Source organism: Chiroxiphia lanceolata, chromosome Z (assembly GCF_009829145.1).
Source record: "Chiroxiphia lanceolata isolate bChiLan1 chromosome Z, bChiLan1.pri, whole genome shotgun sequence".
NCBI lineage: Eukaryota > Metazoa > Chordata > Aves > Passeriformes > Pipridae > Chiroxiphia > Chiroxiphia lanceolata.
In genome coordinates this window covers 69,790,894-69,811,340 of record NC_045671.1, presented here as the reverse complement: position 1 = coordinate 69,811,340, position 20,447 = coordinate 69,790,894, and the positions used below count along the sequence as shown (strand labels likewise).

The 20,447-nt window shown below is 47.4% G+C and overlaps 1 protein-coding gene across 7 annotated transcripts in view; it reads left to right on the top strand.

Annotated features, from left to right (window-relative positions):
- PSD3 (pleckstrin and Sec7 domain containing 3) overlaps window positions 1-20,447 on the top strand; it is a 118,449-nt gene that overhangs the window by 31,826 nt on the left and 66,176 nt on the right. For 4 of the 7 annotated variants that reach the window (XM_032674651.1, XM_032674652.1, XM_032674654.1 and 1 more), the window contains 4 exons: window positions 386-766; window positions 13,591-13,797; window positions 13,903-13,983; window positions 20,135-20,247. In XM_032674651.1, the coding sequence (XP_032530542.1) occupies window positions 386-766; window positions 13,591-13,797; window positions 13,903-13,983; window positions 20,135-20,247 (782 nt within the window). Of the gene's footprint in view, window positions 1-385; window positions 767-2,125; window positions 2,177-3,819; window positions 4,154-6,970; window positions 7,092-13,590; window positions 13,798-13,902; window positions 13,984-20,134; window positions 20,248-20,447 lie in introns of those variants that run through there. The other 3 variants (XM_032674657.1, XM_032674656.1, XM_032674655.1) reach the window with 3 other exon arrangements.

Genomic DNA, 20,447 nt, shown 5'->3' with positions numbered 1-20,447 from the left:
GGCAGAGGCTCTGTCTGAGTACACATCTCCAAGATGTGCAGTCTCTGGCATGGCACTGGTGTTAGGACATACCTTATGTGTATGTGAGTGCATTTTCTCCTTTGCACATAAGCAGCTGATTTCTCTGTTAGACAACATTAGGTTGTCCCCCAGCCCCCTCTTTTACCCAGAAGATTGTTTCTTTTTATGTCCCCAGAGAGGGAGATGGTGCCAATCATAAACAGAGGTGGTGCAAGGAGAAGCTAGCATTTTACCTGCAGTGCCCTCTCCTGTGCAAAGCCGCGCTGACCTTTCTGTTCACAAAGGCGGAAGGTGCGAGAAGGTTCAACCAGAAGTCCAAACCTTGCCCCCAAGCTGAAACAAGCTGTGTCTGGTTAATTTTCAGGATGACGGAGGAGGGCGAAGCAGCCGCAGGAGGATATGAAGATTTCCTTGGGCAGAGGCACTCCGACATCTCCACTGATCTGTACAGCTCTCAGTTCGAAAACATCCTAGACAATGCATCTTTATACTACAGCGCAGAGTCGCTGGAGACATTGTACTCGGAGCCCGACAGCTACTTCAGCTTTGAGATGCCACTCACTCCCATGATCCAGCAGCGCATGAAGGAGGGTGGGCAGTTTTTAGATCGGACATCAGCCTTGGGGCAGCCAGATGTCCCTGACAGGGAGGTGAAGGGATGTGGTGAAGGCATCGCCAATGGCTTAAGGGATACGAGCAAAACACTCTTCAAAGGAGATGTCACAGAAGTTCCTCATCTGGAAAGGTAAAAGCAGTGGGTGAGCTTTTTGTGTGCCTGCTGATTTTTCCCCAGTCTCTGTTTACTTCAGTGTACTGTCGCAGAGTGTAGTTTTTTCACTTTCAATACTGCAAATTTTCTACAGAGAATAATTTCCAGTGTGGCAGAGTGAGCTGCAGGAGAGAAGTGAGCCATCCAAACCTGCCATTCATTAGAAAAGTGCAAATTCATTATATGAAGGTTTAGTGGTGATACTTGTGTTGATAAAAGTCTGCCTGGTATTGTCAAATCTCTGGATCCTGTCCCTGGAGGAGTTAGTTACTGGTTACAGATGAACCTTTTTCAGCTCCAATTCCTACCTGAATTTATCAGCAGCAATTTTAGGAGCACTCTGTGCACACGGATGAGTTGTCCAAATGCAGTTTATGATTTGGATGTTAAAGGTGTGGCTCTGGGCATAGCTTTTCCTATCTTGAGGTCGGTGGGAGTTTTGAGCATTACTTCAGCTGGGATGAGGTTTTGCTCCCACCACATTCACAGGACTAGAGATTGTTAGGTGTGGCTGTGATTTGTGCAGTAGTTACTTATTGAGAGAGGAGGCAGTGTTGCAAAAATGTTAATAATTTCCGTTTAGGTAAAGGGAGAGATAAGAAAACCTATTAAAAGAAAGAGTCATGTGAGAAGCAAAAAGTAGGCTGAAAATACTGTACAATTGTACAAACTCACTCTGAGCCAAGTTTCCTCGTGTGCTGTCAGAGAGGGTGGGGAGAACGAAATGCAGCCACAGACAAAGTGGGAGGTTGTGTCAAAAGCAATAATCTGCAGAGTGGTGAGAGTGCCACTCATCTGCAAAGGGATGAGGGACCTTGTGAGTAACAAAAATGCCTCTAGTCTCCATCTTCCAGGGACGGGATGTTATCTAAGAGTCCTTAGACTACTCCCTTAGATGAAACTAATCTAATTTGAGTTTTCCTGGGAGTCAGCAGTGGTAGATCTTTTATCTGTTTTATTACTTTTGTGCTAGTATGAAAGAAGTCCTTTGAGCAGAAGTAGTTTTATTAACTTTACGGATTAAGGTATAGTTTGCTCTTAAACCAAAGGCAGAAGGACTTCGAAGTTTAAAATATTTTTGCATCAATCCTACAGTAAAAAAGCTGCTTAAATCTTGTGCATGCATGGTGACAATAGGCAATAAGTGACTGCTAACCTGCAATAACCTCTATGAAGCCAGAAACTGAGGTCAGTCTTGGCACTTGCAGCTCCTTACTTATACCAAAACCAGAGACATAAAATTGGGCAGTGGAGGACAAGTAGTGCATACAGACCCTGATTCTGTTACCCCATTGTTGCAGCATCTAACATCTAGAAGATATTTTCAAGTAAGACCCTCATTGGCTCATCAAGACAAAAGTTACCACAAAGACATGGTGTACTTAGGTGAGTCACATTAGGTGCCTGACTAATGTTGATTTCACTAGGAATTAACTTTAGTTTAAATTTGCAGCCATATTGATAAACCAACAGAGGGTTTTTAAATTCTTCGTTTTTTCCTCCCCTTAACAAATAATAATAATAATAAAAAAAAAATCAAAAAAACCCCAAAACAAAGAAGAAAGAAGTGTCCCCAGCAGCGGGTTTGTTAGGAAGCTGTGCTGGTGTGGTCTGCAGGCTCTGTTAGGGACAAGGCTCGACAGCTCACTTAAGGTAGGTGCCAATAGAGAAAGCAGCACTATGGCCAGTCATGGATGTGGCCAACAGAGTAATCCTCCCAGCAATAACCTGATAGCCAACACGACCCCTCCCTGCCCGGTATTCTGAGTATCATGTTGCGTCGCGCCAGATGTGTATGTTGTGTTGTGCAGGTGACTGACAGGTCGCGCGTGCTATTTTGTTGGAACCAGCGAGGAATCACGGCGTTGCAGTTCGTGAGTGAGAAGCGCTGCCTGCATGCTGGGGGGTGGCGCGGGGTTTATTCGCCGAGGCGTCAAGACGGTGTGTGTCGTGGCGATGCTCAGGCGAACCAGAAACAGCCTCTGGGAGCCGTGTCTGCTCAGGGACTTTGCGGGCGCGGTTGTGTTGCCTGAAGCGATCCGAGACTCCTTTGAGTCCACGTGTGTGATACGCGTATGGCAGGCTCTGCGGCACCTCTGCCTCCTGCCGAAGTTCTCCTTTCTGGCGGTGCCGTGAGCCTGCGGTTGTGCCTCGGGGCTGCAGTTCCTCACGCGTAGCGCCTGCCTGGCGCTGCAGAGCAACGGGGGGCACCCACCGCAGTGGTCCAGCCCTCCCGGAGGAGGCGGAGGCAGGGGAGGCAAGCCCTCCCCGCCGCCGTGCCTGGCCCTGCGCTCCCTGCGCGCTGCCCGGCCGAGGGTTCTCCCCGAGGGCTCCCCGGCTACCCCCGCTCTCAGCCCCGGCTCCCCCCGAGGGCTCCCCGGCTCCCCCCGAGGGCTCCCCGGCTCCCCCCGCTCTCAACCCCGGCTCCCCCCGAGGGCTCCCCGGCTCCCCCCGAGGGCTCCCCTGCTCCCCCCGCTCTCAGCCCCGGCTCCGGAGGGCGGTGCCGGCAGGAGAGCGGCGGGAGGAGCCCCTCCCATAGGGGTGGGGGCAGCTGTGGGGTCTCAGCGTGTGGATACTGGCAAGTGCAAAGCGAAGGGGTGGGAATTGTGTTGGGATGCGTGGTAAGGGATGTGTGTGTGTGGGGGGGGTTCGCAGCAAAGCAAGGCAACGTGGCAGTGCGGGACGGCAAGGAGCATGAGCCCCATCTTTTTTCCAGAAACGGCGCTGCCAACCCGAGCGAGCAAAAACCGAAACCAAAACGTCAGCAGTGCCCTGTGCCGTGGTGTTTCGGTGACATGAAAAGTGTGTGGGGAGGGAGCTTCCCAGTGCCAGCGCTGGTTTATGGGGGAACAGTGTGAAACACGTGCAGCTCTTTCCCGGCCCAGTGCAGAAGGGGACGGCGGATGTGAGAGCAAAGACCTGGTGCTTTTACACCTGGAAAAATGAAAGCCGTGTGCCATTTAGGAGAGCCTGGTCGCCCCGTGGCCATGTCCTCCTCATAGCAGGTAGCTGAGCACCACGGCCCCTTTTGCACCTGTCCGGAGGGATCCAGTGCGGAGCTGACACGCGGACCCTGCGCGGAGTGAGGTTTTGATGCGTTAAGGGCGAGGAAACCTGGTCTTGTAATGAATAAGCGGGAGGGTAACATCCTTCTCGGCTCTTAGGAAATCGCAGGCTTTGGGAGGGGTCAGCTCTGGTATGTGAAGGCCGGTCACATGCCTTCAGAACTGAAAAAAAAAAAAAAAGGGAGGAAAAAAAGATATTAGAGGCTTGCGGGCTGCAAGTTCCTATGGCTCCTGGGTGTCTGGAGGTTTCATCCCTGCTGTCCTCCTCCCTGTCAGCTGCTGGCCGTGGTTAAACGCAGTAAGTCCTGGCGAGAGCTGTACGACGGACCTGCCGGCTCTGGCAGGCACCCGCCGCGCTTCCTTAGGGCAGGGGGATGTCAGCTGGCCCCCACGTCTTCCTGAATGGCAAGCTGGCTTGCTTTTGCAAGTAGTTCTTTCCTAGCACAGCTTAGGTGCCCTTTCTGCCTGGTCAGTGGACGAGGGATGGCTGGGGGAGAAGGATGTGCAGCTTGCCTTCCTTTGGGAGTAGTCCCAGCTCTTCGTGTCTTTGGGAGGGGCTTGATCTCTTTCCTAGGTAGGCAGTGATCATTCCTCTGGGGGAAAAGCCCCAAATCTCTGCAGTTTGAAGTAGTCTTAAATTTCCACAGGAGGAGGTGGGAGGACTGGGGGAGGAGAAGTAGTGTGTGAGGTTTCAGAGCTAAGGGTCAACCTTCCTGTGTGTCAGGGCACCACAGGATCCTCGTGAAGTGTGCTGACCCACAGGTTGCCAGTGTAATGAAGCTTTGTAGTGGCAATAAAGACATTGCATTTGGGCTGTGCTTGGTGCCCTTGTCTCTGTGTTGTCCTTGCAGAGGCATGCGGTCCCCACTGTTGCACCCATGCCCCAGGTGCTGCACGCCTCCCTTCTGGAGCCAGAGGGCTGTGTTAAGACAGAGCAAGGCTCAGCCATCCTATATGAGAGATTGTTCTTACTCTCAGAGGCAATAAGGAAAACTGTTCGTAAGGTGCTACACAGACATTGAGCCCGAGTTTGCATTGCCTGGACAAGGTGTAACCATTTACACCAAGTCAGAGTGGGATGAAAGGGTTGTATTTCCAAAGTGGTAAGATATACCGGAGAGAAAAGTGAGTTATCTTTTCTATGTATAGAGCATCAGTGTGACTAGAAGTGAAGTATGAAATTCTCTCTATGATGATCTCCATCCTTATACTTTCAGACTTTAAAGACAGAATTTCTCCTAGTTGTTCCTTTTACTTCACTCTTTAGAGCAGGCGTTCCATTCCCTCTCCCGTTGTATGAGAGAGTCAGAATAAGAAATTAAAAGTAAAAAAAAAAGAACATCAGACCAAAAAATTTTAAGGCGTTTCTTTTCCTGAGTTGGGAAGGTGTGGTCTCTTTTGGTAGGACATTGCCCAAGATTTTTCTGAATCCAGAGAGAAAATAAAAAAAATCTGTATTGCAGCTCCTAATCCTCAAAAATGCTAAATATTTTCCACCTGCCATCATCTTCAAAGAACTGCTGGTGCTCAGCAAATTCTGCAAGTCCTGTTATTTTTTTTTCCCTTAGATTTGCAAACACAAATTTAGTCACATATATATTCAGGAGGGGAAGAAAACAAACTCCCTAAAGCAATCTGGTGATTCTCAGAATAAAAGCACCAGAACATAGACTGCAATTCCCAAGGGTGCCAGGTTACTTTTAATTGTTGGGGCCTCTTATAGGAGTTCCTGTGATGGTTTTATTTCTTCTGCATATGGATCATTTCCAGCAGTTTCTTAGTTGGCACTCTGCCCATTCCTTCTTTGAGACAATAAACTTTGTTGACAAATAAACCCAGTTTTGATTACTTTCTCCAGGTTGATTCTCTAAGTTTCCTCCCAGTTTTTCAGTATCCTGCATGCCATTTAAATTCTGATTTTCAGTTTGTACACTGGTATTTTTGTCCATGGTAGCTTGTATTTGATTTTTTTAGTGTAGATATGAGATTCAATACGTAGATATCCAACATGTAATCTTCGTACATTCATTTTGTTGGTCTGTTCAACAGCAGTCTGGTAGATCTTTTTTCCTCTTTGAAGATTCACCTTGTGACCTGGTTGAATTTTTTCACTCAGTATGAAATCTGCTGAGATCCCTGTGTTCCTAAGCGGACGGTTTTCAGACATGCCTCAGCTCATGACAAACTTTGAGACCTAGGAGACATAGGACTTTCAGAAGGTGGTATTTAATATTTGCTGCCAACCGTATGCCCAGGATATAGAAACTTATTCAGAGGAATGCCATTGGTTGTTGTCCTAGAAGACTGAATGCATCGGATTCATCTGCAGCTGGTGAGCAAGCAGACAAGTGCTGGAGCCCATTTGCTGGCACATCTGTCAGTTCCTGAGCCACTACTAAGCACCATGTGCTGGCATGGATATGTTGGATCCGGGTACAGATGAACTGGCACAGTTCACAGGGGTAAATTTCTGACACCACTGGCATTTTGACAGCTGAGGATTTGCCCCACTATTGCACAGCACAGTAACTTCAAAAATGTTAAGCCACACTGTTCACTTTGCTACTCCCTGCAGGAAGATGGCATCACTTTATCAAGGCTCTGGAGAGACAATGTACAGAGTTTGCCTTTGCTCTGTCTAGTGAGATGCTTGCAATGCCAGTGTACTGAGAGTTTGTAAAGCTGCTTCTAGTTCCTAAATAAACTGTTGTTTTAGAGAAAAAAAGGCTGCTGACTTTTTGCCTCTTCAGTTCCCAGCCTCCTCTGAAAATAAAACAAACAAAACAAAAATCCAGGAGCTGACAGAGACAGAAAAGAGAAAGAAAAAAAAAAGTGAAGCAGCTGATCAGTTCTCTACACAAAGCGCTTCAGTATAGAGCTGTCAGCAGCTCAGCTTCTAAGCTGGCATCTGTTGGCATATCTCCATTAAAGTCAAAGCCATTTAGGTCAGGAAGCCTTGATTCACCAAAACCGAGGCATCTCTGCCAGCTCCGAGCCGGTCCCGAAGCGCAGCAGTGTCTCATCCATTAGCCACGACTGGCTGCTAGTCAAGCCCCCCCTCCATGTTATTGCTGGTTAAGTCTCTTCTTCCTCCGTCTGTCTGTTGGGACAGAGAGAGACAGAGCCTGGCAGCTGGCAGGGAGGCGTACAGGCATGTATAGCTTCGGATGTGATGCTGGAGCAGCGGTGGAGAAGAACAGGGCACACAGCATGCAGACTCCTTGCTAGCACAGCTGGTGAGCTGTGGGTTGTTTGGGGTTGTTTTTTTCTTTACGGGGGAACTCTTGTCTTTTGTTGTTATTCACTACTCTTTTTGAGGACAGGTGGTTCATTTTGCTGCGTGGTTTCAGTGTAAAGCTCCTGTGTGATACTAGTGCCAGTGCTCAAGTGCTCCCTCTGCACATCTTTACACCAGAAGGTGTGCATACCTGTATTTTTATGCATCTGTTTGGCTCCTAGCTGGGGAGGACCTGCTGCCCCATTAATATGAACTCCCTGGGCCAGTCTCCAAACAGTTAAGCTGAGCCCAAGCGAGGGGGGAAATACTCTGTGGCTTCCCAGTTTTGCTCCTGTCCGGTAAGACCCTCCAGGAGCCTCGTGGGGAAAGGTCATGCTGGTGCTGAGCACAGGGATGGCTCTTGACACCTGGAGTTGGTGGGCTCGGAGGGGAGAGCCTGAGGGTTACTGATACACTGAGACTGAGTGTTTTCTGAGCAAGCTCATGGGTTTGCAGTGCATTTTTTGGGTCTCTTTTTTGTTTATATTTGGGGGCACGTGGGCCAGATCCTGATCATGGGACCATCCTGATGCATTCAGGAGACCAGTCTACGTGTCTGTGTATCTGTCAGAAACATCCATCACAGGGGGAGCCCTTGGATACCCTCTGTGGCAAGGGCCAGGTTTTCACTTTCTAGACACGGTGGCATTAATGGGGTGAGAGTCCCTTTATGATCGCTAACCCTTGCCACAGCGATGTAAGGAGCCTGAGGTCAAAAGGGAATCAAACCTAAAGTATTTTTAGCAAGACATTTGTACTTCAGGCAACGGGCCAGCGTGTCTGTGTAATAAGGGACACACTGTCTCTCGAAAGGACTGCAATCCTGTCCCTGCATATGGCAGGACTTCTTGTCCTCATGCTGTGATCCTGTAACGACGACGACTGCATTTGGTGTATGCAAGCCTACCAGAAATGGCATTTTCTGACTGCTCTAGCTCTTACCTCCCTTTTTTGTGATCGGCTGGAATCCTTTTAATCAAAGAAAAAGGCAGATGATTACAGGAAGCAAGAGGTTATTTTTAAGCAGCAGTGTGTGCATTTCAGCCCCTGAAATTGACTTTGCATATGTATTTTATTGATAACCGTTAGGAGATTACAGGGCTTGTTACTTTTAACTTTGCTCCTCTCTGTGTGATGTGACAAGGCTGAGGTACTTTTTGATGGATGTTTGGTGGTTACTCTGGCTTGTGGAAGCAGTCCTCTCTTCGTGTGTCCTGGCTGATGCTGTGCTTGTGAGACCCCCACTGAACTGAGTTGCAGCAAAGTGCAGCTGTGTCAATCCTCAAAGAGGGATCTACTTCAAAGCATGTCTTTGAAGAGAATCCATACGTAGGACTTCAAAGCTGATTAAACCATTTGGAGTAAAATAGCACACTGAGTCATCTGTTAGGAAAGGGCATTATTTGTATTTTTATTATTTTTCTCCCCTTCCTACAGTTGTTTCTTGGAAGAGCCCTGGAGCTGAAGGTAACTGGCAAGGTAAATCGTTGCTCGAAGTGGTTTTGTGCTCCCTCTCTCCTGACCCCAAAGAAGCTGGTTTGGAGCTGCAGTAAAGCTGCAGCAGAGCCGTTCCCAGCCCATTTGTGTGGTCGGGTCATTTGTAGCAGGAACTGACTCATCACATCCCACTGCTGATGGGATTTCTTCGCTTTCGCCAGTGGGGCTACTCCTTTCAGAGCCAGGCTGTTCAAGCACAGCTTTTCAGCTCCCTTGAAACAAAATTCAGCCTGTGCTACTGCTTATTTCTTATGGGCTCTGAAATGTGGAAGGTTGTCACTGGCTGAACATCCACATCTGCTTTTTCGATGTCCCTGCCACACTTCGAGGTGAGAGCCGCTTCTAGAGGGGCTGATGAATTAGAGCCAGAGTTGATGGTGATGGTTCAGGTACTGCCTTCCTGTTTCAGAACTAGGAGGAGAAGGCTTGAAGCAAAGGCATTTAAAACAACAGGACCAACAATGTGCTGCAAAGGGTGATTATCAGCTCCAGTGTGGCTCCTCAGTGGATGCTGTACCCCTGGCGAAAACAACATTAGTTCTGGCCCTACTTTCAGCGTGCCAGAATGCCTCCCCACCCTTCCTTACTTTTAATCACTGCTGTATTTGCCTGACACAGCCTGCCTTGGAGTGGAGCTGATGTTAAAGGTGTGCACATTTATTTGAGAGAGAAAGTTGGTTTTCCTCCTGTTTCCTCCTCCTTTCTTTCCAAAAAGACCGTGAAAGCCCCAGGCTTGTCTTGTCCAGGCTCCGTGTACGATCCGTGCACCCAGTGTCCTCCCTCCAGAAGTGCATTCCAGATGAATCAGTGTTCCTTGGGGAAGGAACATGTGCGCCCAGGGGAGTCCATGTGCCACACAGCATATGCAGTGCAGCAGTCTGGTGAAAATGGCAGGCAGTGGCACGCTGGGATCACTGATGTGGCTGGGATGAGGACAGCACTTAGGCTGAGTTGTCACGCCCTGCTGCTAGAGTGTGACATCACCTCTGAACATCACCTCCTTGTTAGCAGCTGGGGCACTTGCTCCATGGTGGATCGGAGCTCTTGCTCCCATGAAGCAAAATGCTGATGTGCCTTTATTCCTTGGGACAAAACAGAGTTTTTTTCTCCATGAATTTGCTAAAAAATGAAGAGCATCTCAAGGTTTTTAAGGCATCTGAAACGGCACATGCTGTGACCGAGGTTTCCACTTGCAGCCTAGTTACTGGCCCTGCTCTGGTTTTTGCTGGAAGTTGCAGCCATTCCTCAACTGTACCTTGCTGTGTAGAGTTTCAGTTTTGGTGAAACCTGGGATGGGAGGCAGGGGGGAGTAAGTGAATTTAGAATATTCTAGAACAGATCAGGTGTGCTAAAGTGCTGAACATGGCAAGATTGAGATACCTTGACACTGGGAGCTAAATCACTGTGGAACTGATCAATAATGGAATAAATGAAGAAAACAGTATAAAATGTTTCAGGCTCTGCTTAACTGTTACGGGAAAGCTTTGTGGAGCTTACAGTGTACCTGTGTCTCAGCCAGGAGCGTGGAGTGGTGACTGCTGTTGTTAGAAAGCATTGAATTTACCACAGCAGCTGTTTACTGAATTGCTGTGATTTCTGCTGGATATGGTGGTCACATCCTCTGTGCGTTCCCTGCAAACACACAGGTGCTTTGACAGAAGGAGCAAGGATGCATCAAGAGTGTATTGCTGGGGACGGAAATATGAAGGTCTAAGGACCTGGTTTCTGGCCACAGCTGATGTGCTGTGAGATCAGAGAGGTATGGGGATTTTTGTAGCCTGCTTTCTGTTTGCTGATAGCAGAGATTAATATAAGTATCCCTGGATAAAAATCAGGAGCCATTGCTGTACAGGCAATTACTAGTAATATCACTACAGTCGCTTTTGGCCTTGAATCTAGGATTAGGTGGAATGTAATCTGTTACATTTTTCAGGCTGCTTTTGTTGGAGTTTTCTCATTATTATATGATGAAGAGTAAAGCTGCATGAAAAATCTGTGTCCAGTCTTGCTCTGCATCACAAAGCCCTTTCTTGGCTCTGTTTTGATGGTAATGCTGCTGTGGATTCTTTATGTGTAGAAACTGTAGACTGCAGAAGAGAGACCTGTATGCAGGCTTGGTTGCTCCTAGCTCTTGATTAGAGTCCATTATAAGCACCTTACAGGGGGAGGGAAGTATTGCTGAGTTCAGCAGCTGGGTAAACTGAGGCACAGATGGAAAATGGTGCACCTTGAGAGTCTTGAAAATAAGAAGAGAGGTCAGCCTTTCCCCTGAGTAACACCCTTTGGACCCCACTAAGGCATCCCTTCCTGAAGACAGCCTGCAGTAGTCATGCACAGGGCATCTGCATTTCCTAATCCCTCAGTGGTGTGAGCACTGAGGCTTCTCACCACCTAAAACACTTGAGAACTGAAGTCTCACTTTAATGTTAAGAATCTGTCATTTCCCCTGAACGAGAGGCTTATGTTACAGGCAGCATATATGGATGATGTGACAGCCTTTTTGTACTTACTAAGTAATAAGCTAATCAACTGTCAAATTAACTGTTGGAATAACTGAAGGACGCATCCCTTATTCTTTGGTATGTGTACGGGGACCACCAGTCAGGATGAAGTATTAAATAAGGGAGGTTGGAAGATAAGGTTTCTTGTGAAGCCCCGTTGGCTAGTTTTGGTGAGCAGGGTAGAAAGCGCACTCTCCTCCTTGCTGGGTGTTCCTCCTTCTCTCCCAGCCACTGCTCTGAGAGGCAGAACAGAAGCTGGGAGCTGTCATACTGTTTATTTCACTAAGTGCCAGATGCTGGCACTTCCGTTCTTTCTAAACTTGTGGTGGTTTGTGGTAACGTTGACTCTCGTTAGTGCACTGGTTCCTAGCAGGGTGCAGATGTTTCTTGTCAGCTTTGGCCATCTTTCAGGGCTATAAATACTGCCTTTAATAAAGAGCAGTGGTGAAAGAGGACTGTGATTTATGAGTGAGGCTCTGTGAGTTGGCACGGCTTTTGAAGCGGCATTTGTACGTGAAAGACTCTTGTAGATGCGTTAGCTCACCTGGTTATCCCTTGCTCTTGTCAATTGTTAGAGCTGGGAATTTGGAACCAGTCGTGCCTGATTTCAATGGACAAGGCCTTGACTGGGGCATGTGTCAGAGGACTCTGGAATTTGCTTTCCTCACAGGTTTGGTGCAGACCAAATTTAGAGAATTTCAGACATTGGCTGGTGGTTTTGGAAAGGGCTAAGGAGGCATTTTCCACAACCACAATGTCGGGAGGGGCTTTTTTTCTTTCTAGGATAGCTGATGGTCAGTGATGTTAATGCTGTTGAAATTGTATTTACAGTATTAATTCCCTACTGAGAGCACTGAGACTGACCCCCTTTTGTTATAGCACCTTTTTATTTACACTAAAGCAAATGCAAAATTAAATCCCCAGTACTTGCAAAACAGGCTAGATTTCTGTTTTCCCCTGATACTTGATAAAAAAGTTTTACCCACAGTGTGAATGTGTGATATTTATAATGTTCTAGCAGCACTGGAAGGATGGAAACAGATAAAATGTTCTTTTCCATAGGAGCACTGCATACCTCCTTCTCTTAAACCATGGATGGGAAGAAAGGTAGGACACAGGTCGATGATTAGTGTGGAAGGAGGCATGCAGAATGCCAAATATTTTTATTTTAAGCTCACTTAATATGAAAATCTCATCTTTAAAGGGTTAATAAGTGGCTAGCAGATATTTGAGTAAATGGCTATGTAATCGTTACTGGAGCACAGCAATAGTTGTTTTAACCATGGCTTGTTAACTCTGAAGATTACAGTGGTGTATGAAGCTGTGGTATGTTGTTTAAAGTGCTATGTATTTAAAGTCATCTTTAACTCATTCCACTCATATCTGCCCTGTGCATGACCCCTGCTGATCATTCGTTAGGCCTGTGTAAATGGGATTTTAGTAGAAAGAATTTCCGTGTAGTATTTTTAAAAAATAAAAATGCTGTCAAGTGCGCACACACAGTGCTGAGATTTTTGCAAGAATTTTCATACCAGTTTCAGAGAGAAGTTTTTCTAAAGTTAAAAGCCTGCCTGTATGGAGGGATGTGTATGTGGGGGTGTGCTTTTTGGTGTGGCGGGCTCTTGCCTCTTTGATGGTAGAAGGAAAGCTCACCAGAGCCTTCCTGCTATAGTAGTGGTGGGAGGAATCTATAAATGCATGATTTATCTAAAGTGCCCTGAGATTACCATGCTGAACATCCTGGCTTTGAGCAGCCGATGAGGGAAATAATTGCCACCAGCAGGGAGCAGGAGGAAAGCAGGGAGTTCTCCAGGCGGTGACATGGATGGCTTGTGTCTCTCATTCCCCAAACTGGGTTCCTTCCTCCAAGTCCTGCTTTTTCTAGCAGTGCCTCCCCATGGGATGTCCGCTGCTCATGGGCAACACAGAAGCCACTGAGAATTCTGGTGATGTCATTTTAGGCTGGGGGAATTGTATTGTTTCCAGGCAACTGGAGAAAAATGAGGAAGGGACTTGTGCTGACTCAGCTTGGAGTAACTGAACACCCTGGCTTAATCAATGCATTTCTCCTGTAAATTGGCTAATGGCCGATTTTTACAGGGGCCTCTTCAAACCAAACAAGCAGTTGGGTTAAAAAATACTAGTGCAAGAAGCAAATGAAGAACCAGTGTTCTAAGGTGCAGTTGTAGACTGATAATAGCAAACAGCTCTCTCTGAAGTTAGCACAAGTGGTAGATGCTTACCACGGTCAAAGAGCTGGTTCTTGGCTCTCTGTGTTTAACACTCGTTCTGGTGGCTGCTGAATAAATGTCCCTGTTCTACACTGCTCCTTCAATTAAGTGCAGTTTGCTACATTGTGTAATCTTGCCTCTGTACTGTTAATTGCCTGCTATCCTAAGAGGAAACTGGAATGCTATCTTACCTTATTTTTCTGTTTTCCGTGTTCTTTTCATCTCATAGCGATGTTGAGCTGCAGAATGTGGTGTTAGACTCCAGTGCTGCCATGGGGAGCAATGAACTTCAGGAGAAAGATGCCACTGGAGCCCTTGGCCAGGATCTCAGCAATGGCAGCAGCAGCAATTTGGAAGCAGCCAGGCGCCTGGCTAAGCGCCTCTACCATCTGGACAGATTCAAACGCTCTGATGTGGCAAAGCATTTGGGTAAAAAGTATGTGCTGATATGAGGCCTTTGGCCACGTTACTCTCTCTGCTGGTTCTAGAAGGGTTTCACTCTCGAATGATAACCTTTATTTATTCCTTTGCTTTTTTGTAGCAATGAATTCAGCAAGCTTGTGGCCGAAGAGTACCTTAAGTTCTTTGACTTCACAGGCATGACGCTGGACTGCTCGCTCAGGTACAAGCCTGTTTGCAGACTTTATGTTCTTGTTTTAGCAACAGTGCTGTTTGCACTGCTGTCCTGATTGGAGAGGTTGTCCTGTGGGGACTTCAGAGAGAGTGCAGAGAGGGATGTGATGCGTTTTTGGGACAGAGGTTTTCTCTTCAGTTTGTCTTGGTGTGCTGCCATGCTCGGGTGCTACTGAAGTGGTGTCATTTCCTGGAGAGGGAAATCTTTGGGTGGACCTGCTGAGAGGTGGTCCTTGATCAGAGGAGATGGAAAAAAGTGACCAGTCACACAGTAAGCAGGGGAGTTCTAGTCTGCCACGTACTGCTGGAGAATTAGGGTGTTGCTCACAGCTGATCTGCACAGACTTTCTGGCTGATGCATTTTGGAGCCTGCTCTGCCTGGCTTCAGTGTACTAAATTTAGGCAGGGTTTGATGTGGCTCGGCAGCCCTCCTCTCTGTGTCTCCCTGAGGCAGAACAGCAAAAGCTTCCACATGGAAAATGCTGTTGAGAGTTTGGTAACTGCCAGCATGGGTGTTTGAAAACCCAGCCCTTCAATTTTCCTTCCTTTTTATGCTGGAATCAAGCCTCAACAATGTTTATTTTCAGTACTTTTTTTCTCAGAAGGCAAAACACCAATTTTGTGTAGCAGTGGCCTGTTAGCACAGTTGCTGTGTCCTGGTGTTTAAAGGGATTTAAAATGAGTTTAAATCGTCTGGCTGATGTTACTGAAATGGCATATTGCTTTTTTCTATTGATAACAAGTCTAGGAGCTGTGCATGCACTTCTCAGTCCCTTTGCAAGTGCATTTCCAGGGGTTACTGGTGCCATGAGAGCGTGGCAGACCCCATGAGCAAGGAAACCCCAGAATCCTGCCTGCTGAAGGCAGTGGAAATGAAACATGCCTGCATAAGCATGAACTGCCTTCTCCCAAGGCAGGCAGAGCAGAGCCAGGCTGGAGCACCTGCGCAGCACAGGGTGCTTGCTGCTGCAGTAGTGGGAGGTCTGCTGCTCCTTCCAGGTTTTAGCAGCCCTGAAGCGTGATGCTAAATATACCCTCCTTTTAAATTGTGAAACCCAACACCTAATTGCTTTGTGGCCCATATTTAGGAGGTTTCTGCTCCCAGTAGGTCTCCTGTTAATATTAATAGTCATGACCTTCTCTAAAATATGCCCAGGCTCGTGTGGGACTTAAACAAGCCAGGGTTTTTCTGAGGTTTCAGGAGTAGCTGCAGCAGTTGCCGGCTACTTTTGCCCTGAGCGTGCAGCAGCAGCCAGGGACAGGGCATCTCCCAAAGCCTGGGGAAAAAGAGGTGTGCTACCTTGCACTTTGCAGAGAGTGAAAGGTAACAGCCCTGTAGCTGCTGGCTCGCTGACGAGCTGTGGTTTGCTGAGCATTTTGGAGCCCGTGGCAGCCACCCAGACCTATGCTACCTCCAGGCTGTGGGAGGCTGTTGTGCAGCCTCAGTGACAAGTCTGAGACTTGGGAAGGGTTGTTCCTTCATTGTCTTGCTCTGCTTCCACACCCTGGACCCACGTTGCCCAGGCGTCTCCAGTGTGCACCTCTCTCATCCTCTGCAGGAGGAGAGGAGGTGGAGTGACTGCTCCAGCCCCTCTCAGAGTCCGGTCTGGAGTCCAACCCTGGACATGGGGAGAGCAGTCTTCAGGCTACTCAGGTGACTAGTTAGTAAGGTCTCCATGGAAAATGCTTTTGCAAGTGCTGGGGTCCATCAGGGCTGGTCACTTTTTAAGCACCACGTCCTATGAGCACAGGAGCAGGCAAATCCAAAATGTCTGAAGCCAAGCAGATGAAGCAGAAGGTCACCGTGGATGACCAGGGATCTTCTTCTGGAGCTAAGACAAAAAAAGAAGGTGTATGCCCAGTGAAAGCAGGGTCAGGTGACGTGGGAGAAAAACTGAGATGCTGCTTGCCGCTGTAGGGAGAAAATTCGTGAGGACAAAGCTCAGTTGGAGTTGAAGGTGGCCAGTACTGTGGGGGACAATAAAAAGAGGTTTTTTAAATAAACCAATAGAAAAAGGCAGTGCAGAAATCTTGTTGGCCTATTACAGGATGAAGATGGTCATCTCAGAAAGAGGGACATAGAAAAGGCAGAGATGTTTAATGCTTTCTTCGCCTCTGTCTTCAACACCAGTTATAGGCTCAGTGGCTCACAGTGCTCTGAGCTGGAGGACCGTGGCTGTGAGAATGCTAAATTCCCAGTTGACCCTGAAGTTATGTGGGATCTGCTGCTCCAGCTGGATCCCTGTAAGTCTATGGTGCCTGGTGGGTGGGATTCATCCAAAAATACTCAAAGAGCTAGCTGATGTCATTATGAGGCCTCTCTTGATGATTTTTGAACGGTCTTGGGAATCTGGGGAGGTCCCAATTGACTGTAAGCTGGACAATGTTCAAGAAGGGCAAGAAGGATGACCCTGGAAACCACAGGCCTGTCAGTCTGGTACTTCATTGCCTGGTAAACCCTTCCTGGGTACTGCAGAAATTAAGCCTGTCCTAGATGAAACCAGGACATTATCCACTCCTTATTCTATACTATCTATGTCATGCCTAGGTCCTAAACCTTCCAAATATGTATATATAAACATGAGCACAGGTATCATTACCCTAGTCAATGACTGTTGCTCCAAAATGTCTGTTGAGTTCATTTAGTCCATGACTGTGGGTTCTATCCATCCTAGATATCTTCCAGGGCAGGAGGGCTGCTGTCTGTTGTTTGGTTGCAAGCTGCATCAGGAGCTCATGACTGGTGTCATGGACTGGAGGAGTCCATACTCATTATCCATGGTGGTTATGGCATACAGGGGCAGTGTCATTCAGCAACCAGTATCATACAATTCAATATTACAGGCTGTTATCACCCAAAAGTTAAATCCCTTTGAGGTACACATTGTGTTTCCCCTTCCCTCTGCCTTACCCAACAAGAACACTGAAGTCCTTGAGCAGAAACCACCCCACGGGTTTGCCTTTGCTTGAGGCAGAACTGATCCAAACTGTCTTCCCTAACATAGACCTCGTATGCACCACATAAACTTTATCCACTTCTACGCTGCATGGAAGTTTTGATGGGGCAGGACCAGCTTGATTGTTAGAGCCTCTTTATTAACTAACCAGCTGGCCTCTGCTAAATGTAGATCCCAATGTTTGAGAGTTCCACCACCCATTGTTTTAAATGTGGTTTTTAACAGTCCATTGTACTGTTCAATTTTCCCAGAGGCTGGTGTTTGATAGGGAGTATGATATACCTACTCAGTACTGTTCTCTCTGTCTCAGGTGTCTGTGAGGCTGTTTTTGAAATGATGTGTGGAAGGGACTTTCCCTTTGAACATCCAGCCCAGCATGGGAATTTGGGATGCCAGGAGGAGCTGTGCTTCGGTGCCAATCCCTTCTGAAGCAGCTTGAACCCCTTTGTAAGCTGCCAGAATCTCTTTTTCAGTTGGGGTATTAGTAAGTCTCGGATCCTTTGTATCCCCAACTTCAGAACCCCAGGTGTCATCCTCAGATCTCCCTGGGTGCTTTTTGCCAGAGACTCCCGGAAGGACCATTCTTCCCAGCTGCAGTGTAGAGCCCATTTTTCACGTCTTGTCCTGTCCTGGCTGGCCCAAGGGCTACTGCAGGAACAATTTGTTCAAAAGCGTGTTGTTGTTCAGGACCCCACTTAAAATCATTCTTCTTCAAGGTCTCTTGGTAGAGAGGACTTACAATATGACTGTAATCTGAAATATGCATTCTCAAAAACCCACAGTGCCTAGGAGAGCTTGTGTTTCCTTTTTGCTGGTTGGTGGGGACATAGCTGCTATTTGGTTGACCGTGTCCACTGGAATCTCACAATGTCCATCTTGCCGTTCTGCTCCTAAAAACTGAATTTTCTGGGCAGGTCCCTTGACCTTACTTTGCCTTATGGCACGACCGGCACTGAGGAGAATTTGGATTATCTTCTCCCTTTTCCGAAAAATGTCCCCTGCTGTGTTGCCCAACATGGTGATGTCAACATGGTGGTGCCCCACCCTTTTCCAGTGCAGTCTGGATCAGCAAATGGCAAATAGTGGGGCTGTGTTTCCACCCCTGGGACAGTTGGTTCCAGGTGTACTGGACGTCCCTACAGGTGAAAGCAAACTGTGACCTGCACTCTGCTGCCAAAGCAATGGAGATGAAGGCATTGACAATGTCAGTGGTGACATACCACTCTGCAGCCTTGGACTCCAGTTTGTACTGAAGTTCCCCAGCATGTCTGGCACAGCAGCACTTGGGGTGGTGTGACTTTGTTCAGGCCATGATAATCTACTGTCTCTGCTCACCATTCCATTTATGCACTGGCTGTATAGGACTATTAAAGGGTCAGTGAGTCTTGCTAACCACTCCCTGGCTCTCCACTTTAGGAATTGTCTCATGGATGGGGGTCACGGAGTCCCGGTTGGTGCAGTGTTGTTGACAGTGCATTGTTGTGGTAGCCATGAGTACCTGTTGTTCTTCAACCATCAGCAATCCTGCACCAGAAGGGTTTTCTGAGAGACCAAGCAGGGTATTCAGCTGTCTAATTTCCCGTGTCTCCACAGGAGCTCTCCCAAAGCCCAGTGATGCCCTTTTGGGTCCTTGAAATACCCTCTCCTGAAGTAATCTGTGCCAAGATGCACAGGGCCTTTGGGCCAGTCACAATGGGGGGGGGGGTTGCCATTTGTTCCCAGTCAGGCTCACTTCAGCTTCCAGTACTGTTCCCAACAGCTGTTGGGATTCCATTGTTACCACAGAAATAGAGATAAATTCTGCCTCAACATATCTCCATGGCATCAGGGTACATTGTGTGCTGGTGTCAACTAAAACCTTACATGCTTCTGGGTCTGATGTGCCAGGCCATCGGATCCACATGGTCCAATAGATCCGCCTGTCCCTTTCCTCCAGCTGGCTGGAGGCAGGACCCCTCTACTTCTGGTCATAGTACTCGTTTCTCACTTGCAAATATGAACTGGATGTCCCTTCAAGAGGATTGGAAGCCCTTCAGTTAAAAACTGATCCTGTCCTGGCTGGAACTGGGACAGGAGGACAAGGTGGGAGGGACAGAGAAGCCCTGTGGAGACTCACTTATATCTACTTGTGAATTGGGTTATTTGCAGTACATTACATGTGAAATTAAGTTATTGCCAGGCAGATCACACTCTTTATGGATGTGAGATTGTTGCAAATATGGCCTGTCTCTGGCCTTTACATCGAAGAGAAAAAATTAAAGTTTATGCGTCAAGACTGGGTAGATGTGAATGTTCCAGCAACATGCCTCTCAGATTTGGTCTTATTTTCAGTCTTATGGGATATTAAAAAATTGTCTGTTAGACACTCATTCTGTATGCTGTCTTACTTCAGACCCAGAAGGTTTGTGTTTTCAGGCTTTTCCTAGAAGCATCCTGACAAATGAATACAGAAGGTCGTCTTTGGCTGTGAGGCACGTTTTTCCAGCAACATGGTTAAGAGGAGGGGTGTTCAAGTGTCGCAGTAAAAGTGAAAGATGTGTGTGTCCCCCACCTCTCTGTACAGGCTCAGTGGCTGTAATGAGTGTGCCCCGTGTGTGCACCAGCCCTGCACCCTTGACTGCCATGAGCGGGAACACAGGAGGACCAGGTTACTCCTCCTGCTGTTGAAGCTCAGTGGGAGATGTTGCAGATATTCTGCCCTCTGCACTCTTGCCCGGATACTTTGTGCTTGCCTTCACCACCTGGAGTAGCTCCTCTGATTTAGAGGGGAATACTAATGAGTGTGAAGTTAAGAGACGCAGGGGTGACAGGCAATTGGAAGAGGACACAGAACATCTTGGATGTCTGTCTTGCGTAAACAACACCTGCTCCAGTTCCTTCCCTGAACAAAAGAAAAACATTAAAAATAACAAGAGCTCTTTCAAATGATGGAATTACATATTATTTTGTATATTCTGTGGCTGAGATCGGTGGTAATTTAACTTTCATTTCATTTGCTATAATGCTGGAATTAACTGCACGCGGAATGATAGCCCATTTTCCTAGAAAGGCTCCTTGGATCTTAATGTCTGATGTGTGCTTACGTACTTCTTACTGTGAAGTGTACTTTGCTCTGTGCACTGTGTGAAGCAAAAAAGAGATTTATTACTTTAATTTCACTTTTCTTTCCGCTTGCTCTTTTAGGAGTTTCTTTAAAGCCTTTTCACTTATTGGAGAAACTCAGGAAAGAGAGAGAGTTTTAATCCACTTCTCTAGCCGATACTACCAGTGCAACCCAAACACCATTTCTTCTCAAGGTAACTTTGTTTCTAATACTTTGGTTGTCTCCCTGTTCCTTCATTCTCACCTTCAACAGCATGTGGGGCGTATACCTGGCAGCTGAGGCTGGGTAGTTGCCATGACACACTTTAGAAACTCCCTGTGGTGAGCATTGAAACCCTCCACGTTCTCCAGACATAGTTGTGGAAAATCTGTATTTATCCCCAGCAGGAAAGGT